A 24,786-nucleotide genomic window follows, 5' to 3' on the forward strand; every position below is an offset into this window, starting at 1 on the left:
CAAATTTTTATCTCTAAAGTTACCATGAGAAATTTTTGTAAGAAATTATTAAATGTATATTACCATTTTGATTACTTTATTAATTTTCGTGGGTAATCTTTGTTTTCATTATTTTATATTTCTATAGAAATTCACATAATATTTTTCATGTGTTTTAATTAAAAAACAAAATAGTAAAATATGTAAGTTATATTTTCAACAATCTATTTAAAGTGTGATACCCCACAATTTATATTTTCTGTCTTTTTTCATAATGTGATCATTTTTTATGTAAAATTTAAATAGATTAAGCAAACTTTAATAAACTTTATCAAAATTACGAGATTCATAAACTAGATTAAATATATGTTATTTACACAGTGATTTATATTTTATAATGCTACTTTAAAAAGGGTATCATATAAATGCTATGGATAATATTTTATTGGTACATAATACAAACCGTATTATGGTTTAACTTTTTAATTAAATTTATAATTAGGTATAAAGTGTTACATATAAATTTATAAGAATTTCCAAATCTATATTATAGTAATAATTATTTTAATGCATTATGCATATTAAGAATAATAAACTTGAAAGGTGATACAAAAGTAAAAATGTGTAATTTTTATATTGATATTTATTGAAAAACATATTTCATCATCACTATTATTATTTCAAAATATCGATTTTCATGCCATTTCAATAATTTTTTTTTTCATTTTTATTATTTCAACTATACAGCAAAGAGACAATAAATTAATATTCTAAAATATATAAATATTGGAATATAGTTTTGTATAATCTTTATCTATATAATATATTCTTATGTAATTATATTTTCTTAATATATTTATTTTACAATTTAATTGTGAAAAACAATATGTATTATTATATAAAGATTAATACATTTTAAATAATGTAGACAAATTATTAAATAATTTAATAAAACTATATATATTTAATAAATAATTATATATTTTAATTATAATAAAATAATTAAAATTATATTAATATATTATTAAAAATAACAATATCATTAAATTATATAATAAAATAATATTAAATTATTTAAAAATATTATATATATATTAATATTATAATTATTAATTTATTTTAATATAGTAAATTAATTTAATTAATTTATAAATAATATATATTTAATAATATTTCCCATAAATAATATAAAATGATTTTAATTTATTTAAATAAAACTATATATTTATTATTTTATTATAATTTAATTAATAAGTATTAATAAACATAAAATATTAACATATTTATTATTTTAATTTAATATATAGTTTAATTGTATTTATTTTAATTAATAAAATATAATATAAAATATATTATATAATATTTTTAATTAATATTTAATTTATTATTTTAATATATATTTTTAATGTTATTATTTTAATATATTTGTATATAATTTTATTATTTAATATTTAATTTAATCTCTATATATTATTAATTTTTATATTATTTAAATATATCAATTTAATATATTTATTTTATTAATTTTAATATATATTATTTAACTTATATATTTTTTAATATTTAATTAATATAATAATTATAATATTATTATTTAATATTTAATTATATTTGTATAATTATTCATTTTTATATAACTTAAAATATAATATATTGGTTAATATAATTTTAATATATTTTTATATAGTATTATAATTTAATTTAACCACATTTATATATAATATATTTATTCATTTTTATATAATTTAATATTTTATTTAACTTAAATTTTTATAAAATATAATTTTAATATATATAATTATAATTTATATTTATTATTTAATTTAAATATATTTTAATATATATAATTATAATTTATATTTATTATTTAATTTAAATATATTTTAATATATATAATTATAATTTATATTTATTATTTAATTTAAATATATTTTAATATATATAATTATAATTTATATTTATTATTTAATTTAAATATATTTTTATAAAATAAATTATTATATTAAAACTATATTACTTTACTTTATTTAATTTATTTTAAAGCATATATTATTATTTTTTAAATGATTAGAACTTTAAATTAGTTCCTTTAAATAAAATAGTTAATTTAATGAATATTAATTAAAAGAGTAGGCACTTATCATATTTGAAGAAAACACTAAAATATATTAGTAACCATAATAACATTATATTTATTTTTACGATATAATATTTTTTAAAGCTTTATGTATTGTAATTTTAAATATATAAATGTGATTTTTAAAATCTAAAAATATCTCAATATGAAACTTTATATTTTGTATATAATTATAATAAGACCGTAACACTAGTTTTATATTTTTTATACTCTTATATAATATGAATTTGCAACCATTTCCTTTAATACATACACATTACAACAATACATAAAATTTCACTATCATTTATGTTACTTTAAAATTGACTTTATCACCAAAAAAATGCAAATTGTATAAACCTTTGAAGGAATTTATAATTCAAAAAGAAAATAAATATGTATATATAAATAAATGTATCAATAGAAGAAAATTATTAATGATGATTTAAAAGGTGATACAATAAAAATTGTATATATTACGCAAATTATACAATATTTCATAATTCCACTTAGAGAATCAAGCATTAATAAAATTTACATAAAAGTTATATTGTGTCTTATTGTACTTTTGTGATATATTAAGTAAAATTTTTGTTATATTATTACTTTTCAGTTAAAAACAATTTTAAATTAGATAATATTTAAAAATATAAAAAAGGTAAAAGAATGAACAATCCAATAGTATTTGAAACTTTTATAAATTTAAAACACAAATAGACCATATGATGCTTCTTTTTAATATTACAATTTCTTTCATTGTCTGAAATATGTTTCTCTTAATAAAAAAATTACATTACATTCTATTTTTTATATTTCAATGGATGTTTCATATTTATCCAAGTATATTGTAAGATTCTAAGATTAACATGTTTTCTATGTGCATTCAAATTTTTTATAAAAAATCATCTAATAAGATAAAATAGTAGTTTAAAATAATATCATTCAATTAATTATAAATATATAAAACAGTTGCAAAATGTTTTATTTTGTGAAATTAAAAATATTAAAACCGTAGTATTGATTTATCACATTTCATTGATTTTATATTAGAAAATGTATAATCGCCCAAAAATAAAACAAATAAAGCAATCGTTCATAAAATATATTGCATATTTTTATTTGAAATGATATTGGCTTTTGATGCATTTGTAGGAAATTATGAATATATCGTTTGCATGGTATTTTTTAATTTTTGTGGGTATATATTTTACATGTTTTTGATATTATGAATATTCATTTTGATTTGTGTAAAAACATATATTTTGTAAAATTTGTTACAAATCCTGTGATAAATGGTTTTCTTTGCATTTTATCTCACCTATAATTTATGGTTAAATCATTTTAGTAATATATAAAAATATTATATTTTGTTTGTCTTAATAATTTTTAATGTAATTATTAGTAAAATACATTTTGTATATTATTGTTATAATAATTAGACAAATAATAAAAAAAGAGTATGTTTTTTTAAATGTTAATTTTTCCAAGGGGAAAAAATTGGTAATTTGCTTTTAAGTTAAAAATGCAAAAAGTGGTACCTTGAAATAATATACTTTTGATATCCAAAGGAAATATACTACTATTTGTGTTTTGGAATTTTATAAAAGTGTAATACAAACTTAAATAATAATTTATATGTTTTCTAAGTATTACACATTTACCTATAAATTATTACATTGTATAAGAACCTAAAAAATATTATAAAATAAAGACTAAAAATGATATATAGACAATCATATATACGATAATGTACAAATATACCTAACTTAAAACTCATTCCAAGTGTATACCAATAAAAAGAGAATAATATTTTAACAATTCTATATATTTTTTGTTATATCTATTCGATAAATAAATTCTTATGAATGACCGTTTATAACATTATCACCATTATATTATAATTGACAATTATACATTAACACGAATAAATTTGAAAGCTGCGTTTTTTTGTAGTATCACGTTTTATTCATAATATAAATTAAAATGTATATTTATTAGTTTTTTAGTGGTTTATTAATAAATAAAAAATATATCATACACTTAGTGCAATCCTCGAAATGATTAATGTATAAAGTTAATACAGAAAAAAGAAAAATGCATGTGTTTTTATGAAAATGCATACATGTATTTATAAAATGAGTAGATGATACATATAAATGTACATGTGCATATATATATATAATCATAAAATTCGTTGTATTCACAGAAAAATATAGTGCACGACTAATAATTTAAAACATTAATATCAAAATAAACAAAATTTTTAATTAAAATGTGGAAAAATCGGAATAATAATGATAGTATAAATATGGAAAATTTAATTATTTTGAAAAAGTGTACATATATAATAAATATGAAAAAATAGTATAAGGGGATATCTAGAATTATATTTATTTGTATATTTTTTTAGAATAATTTTTTAAAAACAGAAGTAGCCATTTTAAAAGCACTAGACATGGATGTTTCGCTTGTTGCACTCGAGGGAGTTTCCGCTATTTCTTTGTTCGTATTACATTGTTTATCATTTTCCGAATGTTCTATAGATATATTATCAGAATCGTGATGCATTTTATTCCCATATCTTCTAATTTTTTTATTTTCATTAACACTTATATTACTATTACTTAATCTTTTAGAATTAAAAGAACTTATAGATATTCCAGCATTGTTATTATTTTTTTTTTTATATAACAATGTGTTACTTTTTTTAATTTCATTTTCAATTATATTTTTTTTATCAATATTTTCTTGTGTTAATTTTAGAATGTTAGTCTCTGGAATAATATTTCTAAAATTTTTGTTAATATGGTTATTGTTATTCTGATGATTTTCCAGGGTATTATTACTACTATTACCAGTATTGCCACTTACTTTTTTTTTTTTTTTTTTTTCCATTTGAATGTAATTTTCTGAATTTTTATCATGAAAATACTCATTCATTATTTTATTATTTCTTTCATTATTATCATCATTATTGTTATTGTAATTTTCATAATTGGACTCAAAAAAATTGGATTTATTATGATCGGAAGATGTAATAAGTTGCTTCTCTTCTTTGCACATATTTACATATTTTTCTTTTAATCCGTTTATATTATCTTTTTGATTCAAAATATTTTGATCAGGAAAATTTTTGTTTGATAATTTATATTCAAAATGTCCAATATTATTTATATGCTCATTTTTACTTAGTTCGTTACCTTTTAACTTGCTATAATCGTTAGAAACATATCTCATATCTTTTTTAACATAAATATTTTTATTCCCATATATATTTTTATGAAAATTATGATTGCTATTGTTATTATTATCACTAGTATTGTATACTTTATAATATGTGTTAATACCATTTTTATCATCAAAATTTCTGGGAATGAAACTCATTTGATTATCCCCCTTTCTATAATTGCAATTGTCATCAATCCTATTATTATCATTGTTAACATTATTATTTCCCTTATGACAGTTCATATTATATCCGTTTTTCTCCATTTGCATATTTCTAAACATTGTCTTTTTTACATTATTATCATTTCCATAATTGTTGTTTTTACCTTTGTTTTTGTAAAATGATTGCGAAATGTCTCCTTGGTTCATATTATAATTGCTTTTATACACAATGTTATCATTACTCTTGGCGATATAATTTTTCATACCACTAGCACTATTATTATTAATATCGTACATATATGTATTACTTTTGAAATAATGCATATTATTTTTTTCAAAATTGTTTTCATTAATATCCAAAAGCTCACAATCATTTTGTATATTTTTATTATCACACATTTCTTCAATATAACCTGTTTGTTCATAATTTTGGGGGTTATGTTTTTTTTTCAAATTATCTGCATTAATCATCATATCTTTATTATAAGTACCTTTCAGATTGTTGCATTTGATAGAATCACTGAATTCAAAAATACGAAAATTGTTTTTATTATTGTTATAGATGTTAAAATCATTAAACTCGTTAAATTCAGTGGTATGATTGCAATTAAAGTCAGCGTTTCCATTGTCATTATTATTGTTACCAATGTTATGGTTGCTATTCTCGTTATTGTTGTTGGTGGGATGCATGTTGTCAGAATTAGTCATCGATGAGTTTATAAAATCGAAGCAATCCGAGTTAATAGATTTTTTAAAAGATTTTTTTTTTTTTTTTTTTGGAGAAGCAAAAAACTTTATTGTGTTATCCTTGTTTTTAATGTAATCAAATGCTGTGTTGTGGCAATTATATTTATTATCCATATTATTTCTGTATAGTGATGTATTTACTGCCATAATAGGTACTATATTATCTTCACAATTTTTATGATTATAAATACTTTTTTTATTTTTAGATATAACATTGTTTGAATAATAAAAACTTCTATTTTCTTTATTATTTTTAAAATCATTCATATATTGATCATTTACGTAGTCTGTTTTATTTTCGTGATAATTGCACATATTTTTGTAAGGATAGCTAAACCCTTCAGCGCTTTTTATTATTTTTCCGTCTTCTCTATTGTTATCGTTTCCATAATTTCCAAAGTTAACGTCAATATCCATTGTTTTATATTTCTCCTTTATCATTTTCTTTTTCTTTTTTAGCAATTTTTTTTTTTTTTTTGATAATTTTTTTTGTTTCATAACATTTTGTTGAAACATGAGATGCTCACATCCACTTGCTCTTTTCCTAAAAGAAAGTTGTTTATCATTCTTTTTAAATTCTAAGCTTTTATTTGTATTATACATATTTTTCGAATCGTTATTTGATTCTTCTGCATCATCTTTGGATTTGTTGTAACATAAATTCGTATAAATAACTCTTGAATCATTCCATGCATAATAAGAGCTAGGATCAAGGGTCGGACAATAACAAACATCAATATCAGCCACTTTGTCTGTCATATTTAAATATTCATTATTTGTACTTAGATACCATTCAAGTTCTTCATATAACAATGGATCACATGCCCAATTTAATTCGATGTTCGTTTCTCTACTCCATCTCTTTTTTAAATAGGAATGTACTTGTGGCCATTCTTTATCTGATATTTTATCATTTAAATTACTTATAACCTTTTGTTTTGCCAATATTCTTAATAACGAATGATTTTTACGACTATTTTTTGAAACAAAATTATTATACACATCTTTATCAAAAACTTCATCAAAATCTAATAAGCTTGGTGCTGACCCAAATATAGTAAAGGGGTTATAGCAACTTTGCTCTTTTAGCCTTTCAATAATTTTTTTTTTATTATACCATTTTGGATGATATAATTTTATATTTGTTACATTTGTTATATTACTTTTTATACAATCATTTTTTGTATCATATATAGCACTGTGTTGAACTATTTCTCTATCTCTTAATATGCAAATATTTTCTTCATTATTTAAATCACCACCATGTTTTTGTAATAAATATAGACAAATATCAAAATTGTTGGATCGATTTTTTACTGGCAATGGCTTTAAAACTTTATGAAGTAAAGGGATTTTTCCATTAAAATCTTTTAGTATCTGCTCATATTTTTTTTCAGTTGATTCTAAATTATCAAAAGAATTTAATGATTCTTTTAAAAAATTTATATCATTATCATCATTCCCTAAATCATCAGAACAAAAACTATCATCCCTACTTATTTCAGTCAATGATGAATCTTTAAAATCGTAACAATCTGTATAATTTAATTTTTCTGATTCATTTTTATCTAAATTTTTAATTGAATACTTTTCATAATATTTAATAAATATATCATTATTATAATGGTCATTACCACTTTTCATATAATTCAAATTATTTATAGAATTTATATTATTGTTATTGTATATGCTATTATTATTGTAACAATTATTATCATTGTTTACATAATCATTATTGAAAACATTAATTTTTATATTATTAAAATAATTTTTATGAGGATCATTAACCCCCCCATCATAATTAAAAGAACTATTACCACACTCAGCAATATTTATATTGGGCTCATAATTATAATTTTTATTAATAAAAGAAAAATTATCCTTTTTATTTTTTAAGAAATTTTCCCCTAATTTTCGAGATTCGTGAGGTACATAGTTTGGATTTAAAATTTTATCTTCATTACAAAATCTTTCATAATCTTCATTTGTTCTAAATTTTGATGGGTCTTCCTTCAAGCATTTCATTAAACACTCATCAACTGAAAATTCATGATCATTGTTATTCATTTTTATATCTTTATTTAATGATGATGTATCAAACTTATTTTTAGGTGTTATCAAACCAATATCATTATTATTCGAATTTACATGATCTATCAATGGTGCTATTCTAGATACCTCGTCTTTCTTATGATTATCCTTAAAAATGCAAAAGGATTTAATATATTCTGGTATATATTTTAGAGGTATAGAATAATTATCGTTTTCTATATTCGATATCGTAGGAGTTTTACGTAAATTAGAACTGGCAATGGAGTTTATACTCGATCTTAAATTTTTCAATTCAGAAAAACTGTTTATGTGAAAATTTATCTCCTTTTTCACAGTCTTTGAAATTTTTACATTTGATTCAATTTGTTCCCTTGGATTGTTTATCTTTATTTCTTCCTGGTTTTTTTTATCTTCACAATTTATTGGCTTTATGTCTATACTTTTCTGACAAGGAAACAAATTCATAAAATTATTTTTTTTATTTTCTTCGTTTAACAAATTATTATTACAATTTTCAACTAGAGGTTTACATAATATATTGCTAGATCTATTAATAAATGGACTACTAAAACCATTACTAGTTTTATTTTGCATAGTACTATATCTCGATAAAACACTGTAACGATTATTTGCAATACTACTACCATAATTATTATATATACTACTTGGAATGTAAGAACTATCTTGATTTTCATTAAATACACTATCATCCAAATTATCGCTTGCCATTGTAATATATGAATCATTTCTTTTTATGTTATTTATATTAGAATCATATTCATTATATATTTCAAGGGGTGTATTATTGCTAATAGTACTAAAATGCCTACTACTATTTATGGTTGTATTGTAACGATTTATATGTTTTTTTTCATTAGTTCCATAATTTTCTTTACAAGTATTGTCATTATTATACTGGATATTTTTGTCAATATTCGTATCATTAAACTTTTTTTTCAAAATATTCTCACCCCTTGGCGTCATTTGTTCAGAATCTATACTCTTGCCATTTATACAAGCATTACTACTATTCTGACTATTTATTATATATGAAGCTTCGAATTTGCCACTTGCATAATTCGAAATATTATAACTATTTGGCATGCATACTTGTGGACTTGATAACTTTTTATATTTAAGATATGTTTTATTATCATCACTTTTATTTATATTATTATCTTCTTTTCCATTGCTTAAATTACTTACATTCTTTCCTTGAGAACACGTTTTTTTTGTAGTATCAAATTTTTTTAGACCTATATCCTCATTTAAAAGATTACGATGTCCTGTGTGATCGTTTTTTATAGTAATATCCTCTTTGGAAATCGATTGATCATTATTTTCTGTAGAAACAGTTCGACATTTTTTATTATAGTGTAATGAATTCGAACGACTAAATACACTATCATCATATTTTTCAAAATTGTTCAATGTAGATAACTGTTTATTAACATGATTTATTTGATTATTTGTATTTACGATCTCATTATAATTTAATTTATTTACACTATTATATGAATCATGTACTATGTCTTTATTATTATCATCATACTTAGAAGGTTTAATATCTACATTATTGCATACAGAAGATGTCGCAGTATTGCCTAATGTTAATTGTGTTTCTATAGATCGTTTTTTTTTAGGCTTAAAATTTTGATTAAAACTTTTTAATTTATTATGTAAATGACTTTCTTTCAAATAATTCACACTAAGTTTATCATTGTCTAAAGTTAATTTATAATTAATATTTTCCTTACTTATATTTTTTGCAAGGGTAATATTATTTTTATTGCCGGTGATTAAATTATCGTTCTTTAAAGAAACTTCACAGGCTCTATTATTTTGTTTGGCCCTATTGTTATTTTTTTTTTCGCTTTTTCTAGGTTTTTCTGAAAAATAATTATCCGAATAATAAAAATTGTCATGTATATTTGAACTTAAAGGGCTTTTTATTCCATTTTTTTCATGATATAAATGTTTAGGTACATTATTGCTGTTTTCATTGATGACTAATTTACTTCTACTTTGAGTGTCGCAATATTCACTATTATATGAATTATAACTATTTTTTGAAATACTATTTTTTTTTTTTTGTGTGCAATTTCTATTTTTAAATATCGTTTTAAAATAAAATTTTGATATCATATCATTGCATTTCTTATGTATTTCACTTTCCAATTGTTTCAATTCAGTTTTATTTACACCCGAACTGATGCCATGATAAAAATTATTATCATGCAATATTTTATTTACATAACTAAGTAAATTTTTATCATACTCATTATTTTTTTTTTCAATTGACGTATTTAAACCGTTTGATAAACTAACAATTGAATCTATTAAACTATTGGTCGTTATTTTATGTTTACAGTGTGGACTATATAGTGATCTTTTTGAAAATGAATCATTTATATACGACTTGAAAACATCATCATTATTAATATTATTATTAATACATGGCGTATTAAAAGAGGAATTGTCTATAAGTTTATATGATGTGTTTGACTTTCTACTTGTAACATTTTTATTATATAATATATCATTATTTGTTTTTACCTTATCTTTTAAATTGTTATTATTATTATTTATAGTATATAAATTGGGAAAATCATTCCTATAACTATGATTAGAATTGCCCAATAATATGTTCCTTATATCACTTTGTAAACCTTTCTTTGACTTTTTATTAGGATGTTTATGTTTTTTGTCTTTTAAATGTAATTGATGTGAAATTTTTTCTTGATCACTATTTCTTATATGTGAATTATTTTCTATACAATTATAATTAACTCTATTGGCACTAACTTTATTTTTTTTCTTACTTTTTGACAATCTTTTTAATTGAAACAAATTTGCTTTTTTTTCTACAGAATAAAGTTTTGCCTTTTTTACACGTTCTGAATTATCCGTATTCTTTTTGGAAAAAATATATTTGTATTTAGTTTTATAATCTTTTAAAAATTTGCGCGTTTTTATTGTGTCTCTTTCGGTGTTTAATATATCCTTGCAGTATGGTGTAATCCTATTTGCTATAACCTTTACTTGTGTACTGTTATTTTTTGATGGTATTTGGCTATTTCGTGAATAATTCCGATTTCTTTGCTTTTCAAGTGTGCTTTCTGTTACAACAAGCATGATGCACATAATTAATTTTATTAATGAAAAATGTGTTGTTTACATAGGCGTTCTTTATATGTATATATATTTATTTTTATTACTAGAAATACTCTTCTATTTATTTATTATTGTTATTATTTTACACCAGTACATATACATGTGTTTATAATGTATGAGTATTTAAACATATTAATGTTATATATATATATATTTATTTATTTATCTATCTCATACTCATTTTACATATTGCCTTTTTATATGTTTATGTCCTTAAAAACTACGCGTATAATAGCTATTGCATAGATAAATGACCCACAAATACTATATATATGTGTGTGTTTTACCTATTTTACGGCGTATTATGCTTTCATTTGTGTTATTATTCCTTTTACTATTTGTATTTCTCTATGTATGCTTTGTGTAAGCAAGTTATAAAAATCATATGCTTTGAAAAAAAAAAAATATATATATATATATATATATATAAAGTACGTATGGAAAAAAGTGTGCTATGGAGATATAATGCAAATGCAATAATGAAAATTTATAAGTTATTCATGCTTTGTTATTTAAATTTTTATATTTATAAAAGAAAATATATCATGTTTTTTTTTAACGAAAAACTATTAATTAAACAATGAATACTTTCTCTATCTTTAAAAATTATGTATTTTATCGATTCAATTGATGTATATAAGGATACACAAAAATTTTAAACATATTAACTTTAATAATTGCAATATAAGGTATATATGTATCACATATACATATTATATATATATTATGTATGATATAAAAAAAACGTTTTATTGTATTCATGTAACATATGTATTATTCATAAATACGAATTTTAGTATTGTTAAAATTTTCAGCCTTGCATTAAATGCTATATCGTTTTTTTTTCGTGTGTATTGTATATATAGTATAAAAAAACGCACATAAAGTCGAAAAGCATGGAAGGTAATAAATATATGCAATGTATATATGCATATATATTTTTTAAAAAAGAACAAAAAAAGACTTAGACATTTCATTAGTACAATACATTTTCAGGATTATCATCAATTGAAATAAAAAATTATATAAAAATGCATTAGGTGTATATTATAATTAAAAATGTGAAACTCTTTCATTAAAAAAAAAGAAAACGATAATTTACATAATCTTTTAATATATATCTTATTTTTTAATTGAAATACGTTTTTTATTTATTTTCTCAAAAAGGATATTGTCTTTTTTTATTTTTTATTTTTATATTGTGAATTCAAACATTATTAATATAAAAGTAAAAAAATTCTTAACGTTAATAAAAAGACTGCGCATTTTTTATAAAATGTTTACATATTATAATAATAAAAATAGCTGATTATTCATATTTTTTTGTAGCTTAAAAAAAACAAAAAAAAAAGTGAATAAAGCACAACAATATTAAATTTTCTTTTTAAGTTTTATGGCATAAACTTAAGAATGTATATTCCTCTTTCCTAATTATTTTATTCCCTTCATTGAAAAAAAAAATGTTTATATAAGCGAACTAATATTTTTTTTAAAAGACAAAATATGCAGAAATTTTGCTATATCATGACATAATAACATCATTTTTTTTTCTTTTTTTTTCGTTTTTTTAATTCACACTATAAATTAAAAACTTAATGAGACTAATGTGCTCGCATACTCGTATAGATATCGCATGTACGCGTAAAAAATATATATGTTATAATCGTTACCACACCACTCATGTGAAATCCATACATTTCTTGTGTTATTTATAAAAGGAACATTATAAAATTACAATATATAAAACAATTTATGGAAAACTAACAATTCAGTTTTTCACATTTTAATTATAATGCTACACATCGAATATAGTATACACAAAACAAAAAAAATAATAAAACATATAGATGTTAATTCAGGTAATTATATGGTATGTGTTAACAAATATATACATATATAAGTATACATTGGTTTAATATATCAAATTGTTTTTCGTTTGTTAGTAAATTATAATTTCATTACTGCTCAAGCATTTTAAAAACATTTTATTTTTATTTTTCCTTATTTCTATAAAATATCCAAAATATAGTTTAAAAAACATTTATCATTTATCTTAATTTCTCAAAATGTGGTGAATAGGCTATATACTTTCTTTTAAAAACAAAAAAAGGAATGAACAATAAAATCATATGCATAAAATATTGTATAATTTTGCTCTCTTCAAAAATTTTTCGAGGCATACAATTTTTTGTTATGCAAATAAAAAATATCTTTTACCAATAAATTTAGCATAAAATAGTTTGTAAGATATTTAACAAATACTAAAATTATGAGCACGCTTTAAGTATACTTATGTGCTTAGAAAAAAATGCATTATAATTTTAAGGCACGCTCTTGGTATACAGGCTTAATGATATTTAAATGGGGAAAGCAAAATCATGTCATTATAGCAATGTTAACTATATAAGGTGCATCCCTTATTATATATACAAATCAATAAGCAATAAAATATTTCATATTGATTAAATAGAAATGCTAAATATTTATAAAAAAATTTATATAAACGAAGAATATTTTTTAGCATGTTAACTACGAAAGAAAAAAAATTTATATATGTACATACGAATATATTTTTAATGTGTTAATTATATAGTATTTGTGTTCTAAATGTATGTATAAAATATATTAAACTTTAAAAAATATTTTATGTGTATAAATGTTGAAGAGGAGAAAAACAAAAAATTACAAGGATTTATTTCTATCAATTTTGTATAAATATTTGATAAAATAATTAAAAAATAATTCGTACGAACAATAAATTATTCTAATCATTTCCGTTTTTTAATGCTTTATAGTATAATAATTAATATATAAATATGAAACTCGATTATATAAATGCGATAAAAGAAGAAAATGGAGGATATAATTTTGAAAACCTAAAAAGAAATGAAATTTTGAAGGAAAAAGGAGTAACCTTTCCAAAATTTCGAAAAACAGGAACAACTATTTGTGGAATAGTCTGTCAAAATGCAGTTATATTAGGAGCCGATACACGAGCAACAGAAGGGCCTATAGTTGCAGATAAAAATTGTAGTAAATTACATTACATAAGCAAAAATATATATTGCGCGGGCGCAGGTGTGGCAGGAGATTTAGAGCACACTACATTATGGCTACAACACAATGTTGAGTTACACCGTTTGAATACAAAAACTCAACCTAGGGTAGCTATGTGCGTGTCGAGATTAACTCAAGAATTATTTAAATATCAAGGTTACAAAGTATGTGCAATAGTATTAGGAGGTGTAGATGTTACTGGACCACAGTTATATGGTATACACCCTCATGGATCGTCTTGTCTCTTACCATTTACAGCTTTAGGATCAGGGTCTTTAAATGCTATGACAGTTTTAGAGGCAAAATACAGAGACAACATGACAATAGAAGAAGGAAAAGAACTTGTATGTGAAGCTATATGTGCAGGTATTTTTAATGATTTAGGTTCTGGTGGAAATGTGGATATTTGTGTCATAACGAAAGATGGCACACAACATATAAGACCTTATAAGCAACCAAATACTCGATTGTATCATTTATCACATCCAACTATTTATCCAAAGGGAACTACACCAATTTTATATGAAAAAATTGAAAATATTAAAAAACATATTACTATAGAAGATGCATAATTATGTTGTAAGCACATAATATTGCTTCTCCGTTACGCAAATGTTCTGCACGCGTTATTTTCCTTTTTTTTATTTAAAATTTATTTTAATCCATTATTTTTTATATTTTTTTATATAATAATATATTGTTTCTTTATTTTATTTTATATATATTTAGAAGTTCTAAGTATACCATACTCCCTTAAAAAAGTTTAATATATATTTCATTAATTACACATAAACCTATAAAATATCTCATTATTTTCAATAAACAATTGATACGATAAATAGCATTACGTATGTATCGATCATATATCGTAAGTGTAAGGATAAAAGATAAAGAAAATAATTTAATATGAATACAAATTATTTTTGTTAATATCAAAATAATTTATAATGGTATATGTATGCTTTTTATCTTTATATTTTAAATTGGTATACATGCATTAATTTGCACTACAACTATGCATATGGACTGTAGATCGTTGATCTTTGTTTGATATGCTTATATTAAAAAATATGTCAGAAACTAAAATAAAAAAAAGAGATAAAACAATACGAAAGCTGAATTGTATTTTCTAAACCATCTTTGCATTAAAAGTATATTTCGAATATATGTAGTCACTCATATTGATTTTTATTGTATCCCTATAAATGTTAACAATTCCATAATCAATTTATTTAATAATAGGATGTTCAGTTTTATATTATTTATTTGTTATTATAATTATTGTTAAAGTTTTTCAATAGTTGTATTTTACCTTTTAAAAGGATATTCTTAAATGGGATGTGAATATTATATATATATATCCCTCTTAATTTGGAAAGTGGAAAATAGGATTATGAACAAAAATTGAATATTAAAAAGTAATATTAATATTAGAGAGAAAAATATAAATTATTATTTAAATCACCGAAATTTATTTATATATATAATATTTTTTATCTATAAGAAATTATATGGAAAATACAATAACAAGCTTAAGACAAGAATTAAACTTGGAAATTTTTTATCCTATGAGAGGAATCAACGCTAAAATATCTACTAAAAAAATGAAACGATTTAGTAATATTATAAAAATTATTGTATATAAATATGCATATACCAATAAATATTATTTTATCATTTCAAAATAATCAGTAAAAAATTATAAAAGAAAATCAGTAATATATTTTTATGCATTTTATTTTTCTTGAAAAATGAATATTAAATAATAAACCTAAGAATAATTTTAAAAGCTTTTGATCAAATTGGAAAGGGGTTTATTAACATTAGGGGAAAGGCACCATAAATTAAACGATTCGACATGTGCACAAAAATGCGAAATTATACAATGGAAAAAAATGATATCACCACCATATGTAAAGGGAGAAAAAATGATAAATTCTTTGTCGAATTAAAAAATTTTACTAATAAAATTGCTACAAAAAGTTACTAATTTTAAATGGTAAAACTACTAAATAGCAAAAGCAACTATTTGCATCCAAGGCACCTGTTCTGTATGGGCAACATTAAGACACTTTCTGATTTTGTTAAAATGAATAATAGTGAAAATTTTTAATAAAATGCTTCCTTTTTCTTTTCTTTTTTGTGGTTTTTTTTCGTAACAAAAAAATCTTAATAATTAAATAAAATGAATATTAATAAATTCAATTCTAGCACAAAGATAAAAAAATATGAAATTAAAAGTAATTATAACACATTAAAGACAAACCTAGTTAATAATGACAAAAATTGTCATGATTGTACCCATCCTCATAATAATATAAATGGTAAACATATCGATTTTTATGTTTTTCCCAGTAATGATAACGGTAATATATTAAAATCGTCTAATGGTGTATTATGCACAAATGCCTTTCATAAAAACAATAATTTAAAAAATAAAACAATTATAAATGAATTTCAAATTAACGCACATAATTATAATACCAATAATATAAATAATGAAAATGTGCCTAATAATATGCTTTATACACACTGTATGAACAATACTGTCGGAATGAATAATTCATGCAATACAAATAACACAATAAATAATACATTTAACAGAACAAGTTGTTTATCAAACGTCCCTAATCAAAATGTTAACAATAATAATTTATCAAATAATGTAAATGTTTTTGACAATGTTAATAAAAATGAATACGATATATTTTATAGAAAAGAGGCGTTGGACATTTTTAGTTGGTCAAATGATATGCTACTCCAGAAAAATAATGTAAGCAAGTTAAATTTATGCAACAATTCACAAAGTAATAATATAAATGGACCAGAATATAAGAAATCAATACGTAAAGAAAAATTTTATGATTTAAGTAGAATATATAATAGTAACGAAGTTTCAACATTAAAAATTAATGGGAATAATGAAATACATATGAGACACTCCTATAAGCATAATATATATGAAAAAAACATGAGCGAAGAATATTCTAATATGTCTTTGAATAGTTATAACAATGTAAATTATAGTACATTTTTACATTTAAAGCAAAGCAATAACAAATCATATTATGATATTGATATTGAAACGTTTATCGGTGAAAATTGTGGTAGTTATGGAAATTTTAATTACAGTACAAGTGATTTTAATGCCAACTCAAATTTAACAATATCAGAGTTGATGGAAAAACATGAAGATATAACACACAATTGTTCTAAAAATAGAAATATTGAATATACTTTTATAAAAAATAATAATAATTTTAAACAATACAATAGTTTGGAAGAAAATAATAATAATTATAAATGTGAACATGAATGGAAACAAGTTTTGAGAATGAAAAATGCCCAAAAAAATAAAAAATGCTCAAATATTCCAAAAATCGAAAAAAGCAATATAATGCCACATCCAAAAATGGACAGCAAACAATTAAATTTAAGTAATATGATAAATTATATGAACAGTCAGAAAAATAATACACAAAATAAAGAAATAATACAAAAATATAATGATCAAGCAATAAATAATAACATTAATTTTATTTATGACCATCAATGCAATACTAAGAATAAAAATATAAATCCCGAAGTAAACATACTTTATTTCGACTATTTTGATAATTTTCATTGTTTTTTAAATGAGAAAGAAGCACCGATTAAATTGGACACAAAATTAATAAATGAAAACGATTTACAAAGTGAAAAAAATGGAAACATATCCAACTATAATAGCCATATTAATATTTATCATAATAATAATAGTAATAATAACGATTGTGTGTGCAACATTTACCATAATGAAAATGATATGAAAAAATGTGTGCAGAATTCTAACAAAAGTAATATGGAAATTAGCAAACAAATATATAATTATAATGGCCATCAAATTTGTAAAAACTATAACATAATGCATTTAAATGAATATACAACACCGAATGATGAACAAAATATAATTTTAAATGAAAATATGAATTATAATAACAAGAATTTAGCTTTAAAAAAAAAATCCATAAATGAGCAACATGCTTATAATAAACGCGATTTTTGTATGAACAGTAATAATTTTAAGGACATTTCAAAAAAAATATATATAATCCCCCAAAAAAATACAGTTTGTTGCCCAAAAGACCTACAAAATAATATATTCACAAAAAATTCAATTTGCAAAAATAACGATGCATATAATATTAAAAATAGCATAAGAAAAAATATTTATTTTACAAAAAATGTGTATAACGATGAAAAATATGTAACTTCAATGAATGTATTAAAAAAAACAGCGGTATTTGAGAAAAGGCCATCACATAATATTGTTAATAATGATTACATGAATAAAAATGTAAAGGTTATTTTTCAAAACTATAAAACAACTGAACATAACTCAAATAATGAAATTATTAAGTATGCTAATGAAAAATCTTTAAAGGAAATTAATTTCCCTTTACAAAATAAAGGTGACGCTGAAATTACAAAAAAAAACTTCAACGATAATTTTATATCGTCTTTAGAAAAACATAACCATTTAAAAAACGATTTTAATAAAATAAAATACAATATAGAGGAATTTAGAAATAGCAATGAAGAAGCACTATCTCTCAATATTTCAAAATATTATTTACAAAATAATTATAATAAAATGGCGTGTAAGAAACTTAATTTAGAGCAAAGTGAAGTTAACAATGTTGAAAAATGTAGGCACGGTGAAATGTACGAATTATTAGAAATATATGATAAAAACCAAAATATAAATATACCTAAAGAAACTGAAATGGATGAATTTTTAGAAATATATAACCAAAACAGGAATATGGTTATGCCAAAAGAGAACGAAATAGACGAATTTTTAGATATATATGATCAAACTAGAAATATGGATGCTTCAAAGGAAAAGAAAATTGATGAATTTTTAGAAATATATGATAAAAAAAGTGGTTTAAATAGATATACCGAAAGTAAAATGAACGAATTTCTAGATATTCGTGACACGGTTCGAAGTATAGAGGAAGCTGAAAAAATCGATAAAGCAAAGAAATTTTTCGAAAATCATGATAAAATAATTGATATCCATGAAAGCCTAAGTGTAAACAATTTACTAAGTACATATGATCATATTAAAGATATAGAAGAAAACAAAGATCAATCAGCATACAAATATAAAAATAATATTGAAGACTTAAACAAAAATGAGTTATTGGAATATTGGGGAAATTATCATTACGATGTTATTAAAAAAGACACACCAAAACATAATAATTCTTTTATTTATGCATCTGGAAAAGAGGCTAAAATAAATAAAGACATTTTAAAAGAAATGAGAAGTAGGCTATTTAGCAACGACGAGCATGATAGTAATAAGGGTGAAAATAAAACTACGAATGAAAATAAAATCATGAATGAAAATAAAGGATTCAGTAGCTTTACTTATGCATCTGGAAAAGAGGCTAAAATAAATAAAGACATTTTAAAAGAAATGAGAAGTAAGCTATTTAGCGACGACGAACAGGATATTAATCAGAATGAAAATAAAGGATTTAGTAGCTTTACTTATGCATCTGGAAAAGAGGCTAAAATAAATAAAGATATTTTAAAAGAAATGAAAAATAAAATATTCAACGATGATGAATATAATAATTATGCAGACGAAATGAAAAATGAAAAAAATAGCTATTTTGAAAACGAGGAAACTTATATAAAAAAGCAAAACACGTTATTAGAAGAGAGATCATCACCAGGAAATAGTTTAGAAATTGAATCATATGCAAAAGGAAAAAAAGAAGGATTAAAAGAAGTAAAACAAAACAAATCAACTAATAACACAAAAGGAATACGTGTAAAAAGGATGAAAGTAAAAAATGAAGAAAAATTATTTTGTGGTGAATCATATTCGCTTCAAAAAAAAAAAAAAATTAAAAGTAATAATAATAGAACGAATGGAGATTTAGAATCAAATAAAAATAGTAATGACGAAATGTTTGGGGAAATAACACCGTACAAATCCGAAGAATTTGATGAAATTATGGAAAAAGGGAAAGGTAAAAATTATATATGTTCAAGTGATTATGATATGGTCCAAATTAAAGATACACCGAAAAAAATGAGTTCCAATTTAAAAAGTAAAAATAATTTTATTAATCCAAGAAAGCAAAACGTAAATAATGAAATTGAAGAAAAACAGACACTACAGAATATTAGTAATAATAATAAAGAAAATTCAAAACTTGATTTAAACATAAATTTGAAAGATAGTTTGGGATTAATAAAAAAGACACTAACTAATTTATCAGAAAAAAGGAGATTAAAAGATACTAACTTTTTTACAAATTTTCTTATATTTATAAATGAAGAAAATAAAAAAAAACCTTATGAATTTAATTGGTTTAGTAATGATTACATATATTTTCTAAAAAATGCAAATGAAAAAGAATATTATGTATCTAATATTAATGTAATGTATGAATTGTTCATATTAGTAACAAAAGAATTGAACATATTTTATATATATGATTTTCCGTGGTTTTTAAAAAAATATAATTTAATAACCATGTCATTAGTTCGTAAATATAAAAGGGAGTTAAAAGAAAAATATAAACATTTAAAATATATGATAACTATGTTTAAAAGTCCTAGAAGTGATTTTAATAAATTTATAGATAATAAAGAATATTTGAATTCACCTTTTCGTGATTCTTTTAATGATCGAAATGAAATTTTAGAAAACGAGGCAGAAAATATAAATAGTATAATTATAAAAACCGAAAGAGAAAAAAGTGCAATATCTAATAAATTCGAAAAAGAAAACGACAACCATCTATTAGGTAATATACGTAATAATTACGCTTATATATCAAACTTCAATTTAATGGACAACATTAATTATTGTGGTGACAATGCATATTATACAGCTTTGTGTAAAAAGCAAGCAAATGTTTTCAAAAATAATATTATACATATTAATGATGATAACAAGACTATAAATATTAATACGCGTTATGAAAATAATGCATCTTATAATAATAATTTTTTTGAAGAATATAATATTAATCAGTCATATAAGTATGAAAATTATACGAATAAATGCGTTAATAATATTGGCTGTATAATTCCTTACAATTCCTTAAATTTGGATATAACCCTTATAAATTGTATAGACCAAGTGCCGCCACCTTCACCCATTGAATTTATATATAAGTTATTGAAAAGGTACATAGAAGAACAGAAAAATAAAAAGAGTGTTTTACAGCTAATACAAGAAAACAGAGTTTCATATAAAGTGCCAATAAATTTGCGAGTTGAAAAAATTATTAAAAAAGAAGAAAAGTACATAATAATTTTAAGTGATAATTTTGATTATATTTATTGTATAATAAAGGATACACATTTAGCGGAGCTATTAATATGTGGTAAAATTAAAGAGGGTTATACTTTAAAAATTAATTCTTTAGATATATATAATGATAATAATGTTATTCCCCATGAAGAAAACCCTAATAGTTATTCGAAGGGAATAAACTTTAGTTTATCGAGTAATAATTTAATATGTATAGACAAGGAAAATAAATTGAAAATTGGATTATCAAAATATAAAGCTAAAAGAATACGAAGCATTAAAGATTTTGAAAATGGCTGTTTTTTTATAGATGTAGTAATTATAAGTAAAAGTGATTTTTCATATGGATTTTATGACCAAACAAAAAAACAATATTGTATTTTAAATAGTGAAATTTATGAAAAAACTGTATATGATTTAAAAAATGAAATGACAAAACTTGTGCATGATGAAAATTATCATGAAAATAATAAATATATAAAATTAAAAAATGATTTGTATATGTTTCTCGAGGCAACAACTTTATGTACAATTCAGGCTATTGATTTTGCTTCTTCAGAAAAAATAAAAGAAACAGATTTGTTGGATGATAAACTAGAGAAAATCATAAATTCCTTATGTCAAATTAAGCTGGTTAAAGTAAGGTTTTAAAAAGTTGTAAACTCCTTCGTTGGATATTTGTTTCAGTTTGTTATATATCGATACTTTTTCATGTAAATAATTTGTAATTTTCGTTTTTTTTTTTTTTTCTCTCTTTACTTTATATACCGTTCAGATTGATAAAGAAACATATGAAAATATGAGAAAAGGAAGTAGACTTCAGATTTTTAACACGTACATTCAAAAATCTAATAGAAACAATAAATTCGTGGCAGCATTAGAAGATCATATTTTAGACGATTTAATATATTCTTCAGGTCAAAAGAAAGGAAGTTATAATAACATAAAATGGATAGGAAATTATGATTTATTTAAATCGCATTTTTTAAAAGAAAATATTGATAAGAGTAATATTCATTATTGCAATGATTATGATAATTATTTAAAACTTTTCAAAAGCTATGATTTAAAAAATAAATCTTATACACCTATTGTATTTCAAGCTACAAATTCAACATATATAAATGTAGATACAAAACATAAAAGCCGATTGATTGATGAGCTTCACAATATATTAACTATAAATAATAAAGAAAATATTGATAGCAATAAAATAACTAAGTTGGACACTGGGTACAAAGAAGAAAACGAAAGTGAAGAAAAAATCGCATGTGAGTCAAAAAAGTTAAACAAAATATACCCATCTTTTATTTATACAAACATATTTAAAATTCCAATACTGTCAAAAATACATATGAATGTTCTTAAAATGTATATAAATTTAAATGAAAATTATAAAAATGTATATTTTGATTTAATTCCTGGAAATTTATATAATGTATCTGGGATGATTATTCATTACACTGATATAGAAATTAAGGTATAAAATGTAGTGAATAACAAAATTATGTTTTATTTTATTAATATTATTTTTTATTTAAAGTGAACAAATTGCATTAATGTAACAACTATATTCAACGATTTAAATGACACACCTTTCCAATTACATTTATGTTTGAACATGTGCATATATAATATTCATTTTGTCAGTTTATATATTCTCATAAGCTTTATGCATATATACCTTTTTGTATTTTCGTTTTTTTTTTAGGAATTGATAGATTACAAATGCCCTGAATATAAAAAAAATATGATGTGGTATAAAATATTTTTATTAACATCAAATGGATATTTATGTTGCATAAATATTTCAATGTTGGCTCCAAATTTTATAATTTCGTCATACAAAAAAGATTTTGCATGTAAAGAAAGAGAAATAATCAAGAGAATGATTAATGTTGAAGATTGTATGAGCATAAAAGAAAATAAAAACAATAAAGTTCAAAATTGTGATAATGAAGACAATCATTTTAATAGTAATGAACATATTAATATAAACAAAAATAATAATTTATTTAATTATTTATACAAATGTGAACGAAAAAATACAAACGAAAGTATACAAAAGGGAACCACATTTTTAAATGATTTAGACATTTTTATATATTTTAACGATCTGGAATTTATAAATTATGACCAAAAACATGATATATTTAATTTCCGATCCTATTATCATCCAGTAATAAATATTTATCTTATAATTTTCGCTGCTACTGCATATGCGTATGTGCACATAACTGGCTATCTTTGTGTTATATACTATTTACTTATTAGCTTTCTCATATTTTTACTTTTTTTTTTTCACAGAATTTTAAATCCCTAAGAACATACCCAAAGGAATTCGAGCATATCAAATGGAGCATCACACGATTAATTGATGAAAATTATATTACGTATGAAAAAAATAAACTTGTATTAAAATTAAGAGATGATTTTCAAATAAAAATAGATAACGGAAATTTTCAATATATATATTTATGGTGCTCTCTAATTTATTCAAAATGTAAATCTATTGAATTAACTGGAGATTCATCTAAAAATAGTATTTTATCGAAATTTTTAAAAAGTATGTGCAACTTATATGCCAAATGATATCGTTTTAAGGTTGTTTCATCTAACGATCAATATTATCCTCCTTTAATTTTATTCGTTAAATTATGTTTTCCCCTCATTTATTATGTTTTGTTTGTTTTTTTTCACATGTTTATATATATATGTATATATATATGTACATACACTTTTTCTAAATGCGAGTTTGTTAACTTATTTTGATTACCTGTGGTACCACCATTAACTATATTTGTATATGCCTATAATTTTAAATTACAAACATACAAAATTATATGTACCATTCGGAGTTTTATGAACGCATATAAACATTGTTAGCTTCATGTTCAACACATATATATAATATACTCACCATGTTATAAAAAAAAAATATATTGCT

General features: G+C 21.5%; 3 protein-coding genes across 3 annotated transcripts, besides 1 other annotated feature; 2 read left to right on the forward strand and 1 right to left on the reverse strand.

Annotated features, from left to right (window-relative positions):
• The first annotated feature begins 921 nt into the window (after positions 1-921).
• Positions 922-1,925: a sequence feature.
• A 2,576-nt stretch (positions 1,926-4,501) lies between these two features.
• On the reverse strand, positions 4,502-11,419 carry PBANKA_1343200 (conserved Plasmodium protein, unknown function; the record flags this gene model as incomplete). Its single annotated transcript, XM_034567053.1, has 1 exon — positions 4,502-11,419. One exon carries the CDS (start codon positions 11,417-11,419, stop codon positions 4,502-4,504), a length of 6,918 nt encoding a protein of 2,305 aa, XP_034423589.1.
• A 2,855-nt stretch (positions 11,420-14,274) lies between these two features.
• PBANKA_1343300 (proteasome subunit beta type-7, putative) lies at positions 14,275-15,087 on the forward strand (the record flags this gene model as incomplete). The annotated part of the gene is made up of 1 exon (XM_034567054.1): positions 14,275-15,087. The coding sequence occupies one exon, from the start codon at positions 14,275-14,277 to the stop codon at positions 15,085-15,087; it is 813 nt and encodes a 270-aa protein (XP_034423590.1).
• Positions 15,088-16,700: 1,613 nt separating this feature from the next.
• On the forward strand, positions 16,701-24,431 carry PBANKA_1343400 (conserved Plasmodium protein, unknown function; the record flags this gene model as incomplete). Its single annotated transcript, XM_034567055.1, has 4 exons — positions 16,701-22,478; positions 22,615-23,319; positions 23,551-24,018; positions 24,147-24,431. 4 exons carry the CDS (start codon positions 16,701-16,703, stop codon positions 24,429-24,431), a joined length of 7,236 nt encoding a protein of 2,411 aa, XP_034423591.1.
• Between the last annotated feature and the right edge of the window lie 355 nt (positions 24,432-24,786).

This window comes from Plasmodium berghei (genome assembly GCF_900002375.2).
Source record: "Plasmodium berghei ANKA genome assembly, chromosome: 13".
Taxonomy (NCBI): domain Eukaryota; phylum Apicomplexa; class Aconoidasida; order Haemosporida; family Plasmodiidae; genus Plasmodium; species Plasmodium berghei.